This window comes from Lactuca virosa, chromosome 2 (genome assembly GCF_052849685.1).
Source record: "Lactuca virosa cultivar CGN04683 chromosome 2, Lactuca_virosa_CGN04683_v6, whole genome shotgun sequence".
NCBI lineage: Eukaryota > Viridiplantae > Streptophyta > Magnoliopsida > Asterales > Asteraceae > Lactuca > Lactuca virosa.
In genome coordinates, this window is record NC_136427.1 from 207,227,864 (window position 1) to 207,231,756 (window position 3,893).

The 3,893-nt window shown below is 32.8% G+C and overlaps 1 protein-coding gene across 2 annotated transcripts; it reads left to right on the forward strand.

Annotated features, from left to right (window-relative positions):
• The first annotated feature begins 1,032 nt into the window (after positions 1 to 1,032).
• On the forward strand, positions 1,033 to 3,483 carry RKD5 (RWP-RK domain-containing protein). Of its 2 annotated transcripts, none has more exons than XM_079079187.1 (5): positions 1,033 to 1,288; positions 1,588 to 1,846; positions 2,513 to 2,736; positions 2,833 to 3,050; positions 3,146 to 3,483. In XM_079079187.1, exons 1-5 carry the CDS (start codon positions 1,195 to 1,197, stop codon positions 3,374 to 3,376), a joined length of 1,026 nt encoding a protein of 341 aa, XP_078935313.1. In that variant the 5' UTR covers positions 1,033 to 1,194; the 3' UTR covers positions 3,377 to 3,483. The 2 variants fall into 2 exon arrangements, with proteins under 2 accessions (XP_078935313.1, XP_078935314.1); XM_079079188.1 differs by having other exon boundaries at positions 2,842 to 3,050.
• Positions 3,484 to 3,893: the final 410 nt, after the last annotated feature.

Consider the following 3,893-nt stretch of genomic DNA (forward strand, 5'->3'; position numbering starts at 1 on the left):
TTAGCATTTTGTAATCTTTTTTCCCGTGTCCTTTTTCTCGTTGGCATGGTTTCTTATGTTTTTTATAAAATTTCTCACCGTTTCCAACAAAAATCAACTAAGATTACCTTAACTTCATTTATTTTCCTAGATTAAATTAACTAGAGCAAGTGCGAGTTGATAATGACTAGTGTTTTTTATAGATTGGTGATGGATTATGTGAAATTATAGATGATCAGTGGTTTTTTTTATAGCTTGATAATGGGTTATTACTTATTAACACCAATAGTTATTATTTATTAAAACACAACATGTGAAGAACCATTACCTTTTTAGTTATTATTATTATTATTATTATTATTATTGAAACCGACAACGAAAAAAAACTTAAACTTTAATGGTTATATATTTAATTTTTTTTTGAAGTAATGCTTTATAAACCGTTTTTAAAGTCACGATTAAGTTGGAGATTATTGCATATGATTCTTTTGTACAAAGATTATTGCATATGTTTCTTTTGTACAGGATATTAAAGTATTCATATTAATTTTTTTGAGCAACCATCAAATTTATATTAATGATATAGTGATTGTTACATATGGTTCTTTCGAATAAAATGCATTCTTCATTTGTTTAGATAGCACTGATTTTATCTAAAAAAATAATTGTAATCCTTCAAAATCCTAAAAAAGATTTGAAAGACTTTAGCGATCAGGACAATTAATATTCTGAATTAAAATTTTAGAAAATTAAAATATTATGAGAAAAACATTGAGTTTTTCATATACTTTTAAAGATAGTAAAAATAAGTTACATTATAGTTAATAAAATATTTTAACGAAGCCACTAATTTTTTTAGACAAAATAAAATTTTAGAATTAAACTTGTTATTTATGTCAAAGCATAGAGACAAAAACTTTTTATATGATTCACATCAAAAAAGGGTTATTCAAGCAATTACACAAAAGTAGATGGGTGAAAGTGAAATAAATGTTGGATGATTCATCAAAAACGATACAATTAAATCACATACTTTGAGTTTGAAACAGTGTATTGTCAATTGTGTATGTGTGTGTGTGAAGTGTGACTGTGTGTGAAGAGGCTTTCACCTTTCTCTCTCTTCTCTTGGAAGTGACACAAAACGGACCTCATGCAAAAGCAAAACCCCTTCTTCCCCTCATAAAACCCTCCTGAAGTTATGCCTTCTGCTCTTCAATGGCGTCTCCCTCACAACAATCTCCCCCTCCTCCTGCTACTCATCCTCATTCCCTGAAAGCCCTTGTCGCCTTCCGCAACCTCATCTGTCCAGGTAACAGCAATGCCGTTCAAACTTTCAGATTCTTTGGTTTAGTAGCTTAGCAACACATTCGATTAATCTCGAAATCGGTTTCTGTAAGCTTCAATTTTTTCTAGACTGTGCGTTTGTGCGTTTTTCAGACACAAAACACAAAAAGTATACGATTGTCGTCAACCGATGCTAAATGCTATTCCAATTTTTTAACCCTCGACCGAGGGTTCTCAAGTTGGGTGTCAGTTTCTATTTTCAGTTGCAATTAGATAAGTTATACTTTAGATTAATGATTTTGTGCCCGATTTTGTTGATTACAGAGCTGATTAGGACGGTGCATCTGTATCGATCGGAGGAAGGCGGGGAAGAATCGGAGCTGGAAAGAGAGTATGTGTTTCATAAGGAGAAGGATTACGAGGAGATTAGCTTCTGTAAAGTGTTTACCTTGAAGAAATTTGAAGTTTCGTCACATTTTGAAGGGCTTGTGAATGGTGTGTGGCTCTGCATTTATGTCTTCGACGCCTCCTGTTGGTCTCCTGCTGATGTCGACCGACTCCCTACTGTTCTTACAATCTCCAGGTAAACTCATTTCTGCTATTATTACTTATTCCCAAAATTAAAGTTAACCTTTTTTTTACTTTAAAGTTGGTAACATTTGTTGATTGCTATGATTACAAAGAGGAAAGTCGTAATTACAGTAGAATCACTAGAATGAACTACCAAAAGCACAAAAAGGGAAAACTTTCAAGCTAAGTTACCAAAAATACCAATGTAAAATTGATTTGAAATACATCAAGATTTGATTTTTAAAATGAAAGAGTGGCTTAGATTCCTTTCCTGTATTGAAAATCTTTTTTTGTCTTTTGTCTGTGGTCTTCTGTAGTTCTGTTTTGTTTTGGTTTGTCAGCTCTAGTCAGCATAGTGGGATTTTGTTCATGTTTCTTTTGTTTGGTTCTTTCTCTATTTAATAATATATTGACCATTTCATAAAGAAAATTTCTATCCTTTGATTCCTTTCAATATATTGACACTTGCTTTTCTAAGGTAGCATTTAGAAATTGAACAAACATATACATATACTTGTCTGTTAAACATGAGAAAAAGCTATACATTGCAGGAGTAGCCAATGAGGCAAATCATTTCAGTTAGAATAAGAGATTACAGAAATATTACTTTTTTGATGTTAAAGTAAACTACTTGTTTATCCTTGATTGACAATATAACATTATTCTTCACTATTTCCAGGAATCACAAGCTGGAGTCAATCCCAACATTGGCTAATGACTTACAAACAATTAATCAGCTCAGTTGTGAAATGGGGAGGTTTAAACATTGTAAAGGAGAATCTGAGGAAGATGGGGAAGAAGACAAAGATAATCGGTATAAGAATCATCACATGTGTGATGTGGATCTTAATTCTCTTCCTTATGGACTTTCAGAAAATGATGAAAGTGATCAAAGTGCCACAGGTTTTATTTCTCAAAATACAAACTTATTTCTATAACAAGTGTCTTTATTAAAAAAAAACAAAGTTATATTAACAAGTTGAAATCTGTATTGTAAAGATGTTTCAGGGAAGAAGAAAAGAAGGGCAGCAACAAAAGACATAGCTAGCCTTAATCTAGAGGATCTATCCAAGTACTTTGACCTTCCCATCATTGAAGCTTCAAAAAACTTAAAAGTCGGACTCACTGTACTCAAAAAGAAATGCCGTGAGTTTGGCATTCCCCGTTGGCCACACCGAAAGATCAAATCACTTGACGGTCTCATTTCTGATCTCCAGGTTCTGTCTGTCTGTTACCAGTTCTCATGGGATCCAGTGCATTAATATTACTGTATTAGAGTGTTGGTACTGATAAAATATAATTTACATGATAGGAAGAGGTAAAGCGACAGCAAGAGGAGGACAAGGGCGGCGGTGGGGGTGGTGGTGCCGCCCTGGCGGTGGTGGAAAGGCAAAAAATGATAGAAAGTGAAAAGGAAACGATAGAGAAGAAACCGTTCATGGATATCCAAAGAGAGACCAAGAAATTCAGACAAGATATTTTTAAGAAAAGGCATAGGGCTAGACTTCTTGAAACCCAATGCCGAACCTTGCCTTTGTTTTAGTTTTTTTTTTTTTTCATCTCAAATGACTTTAACAATCCAAATAAAACTCTACTTTGTTTTTTTCTTTGTTACTCTTTAAGAATTTGAGTTTTATGAGTGTTTTCGTATCTTGTGTTCCATTTGTTTCAACAAAAAATTACATTTTTTTTTATCAATTGACAATGGCTTTGGTCCTAGTTAAACAAATCTTTAACATGCATCTCTATGAGTACTTACAGTTGGACTTGGACTTGTTAGCGGATCTTAGTGTAGCCCATATTGTTTTGTATAATTGGCCAAAGGCCCATATGATGTATTTTTTGTATAGATATGTTATAAATAAGTTTTCATGGGGAATTATTGGATTAACAGGACTCTCTCAAAAAAAAAAGGTGAAAGGGTTAATTGAAAACCAAATAACTATCGAAAATGTCACTTCAGTTTCTCATAAAGTTATATAATTATTGAAGTCATTCAACTTATCTTTTTTTATGAGAATAGACAAAAATGCCCCTCCCTTACAAAATGAACCGGTATA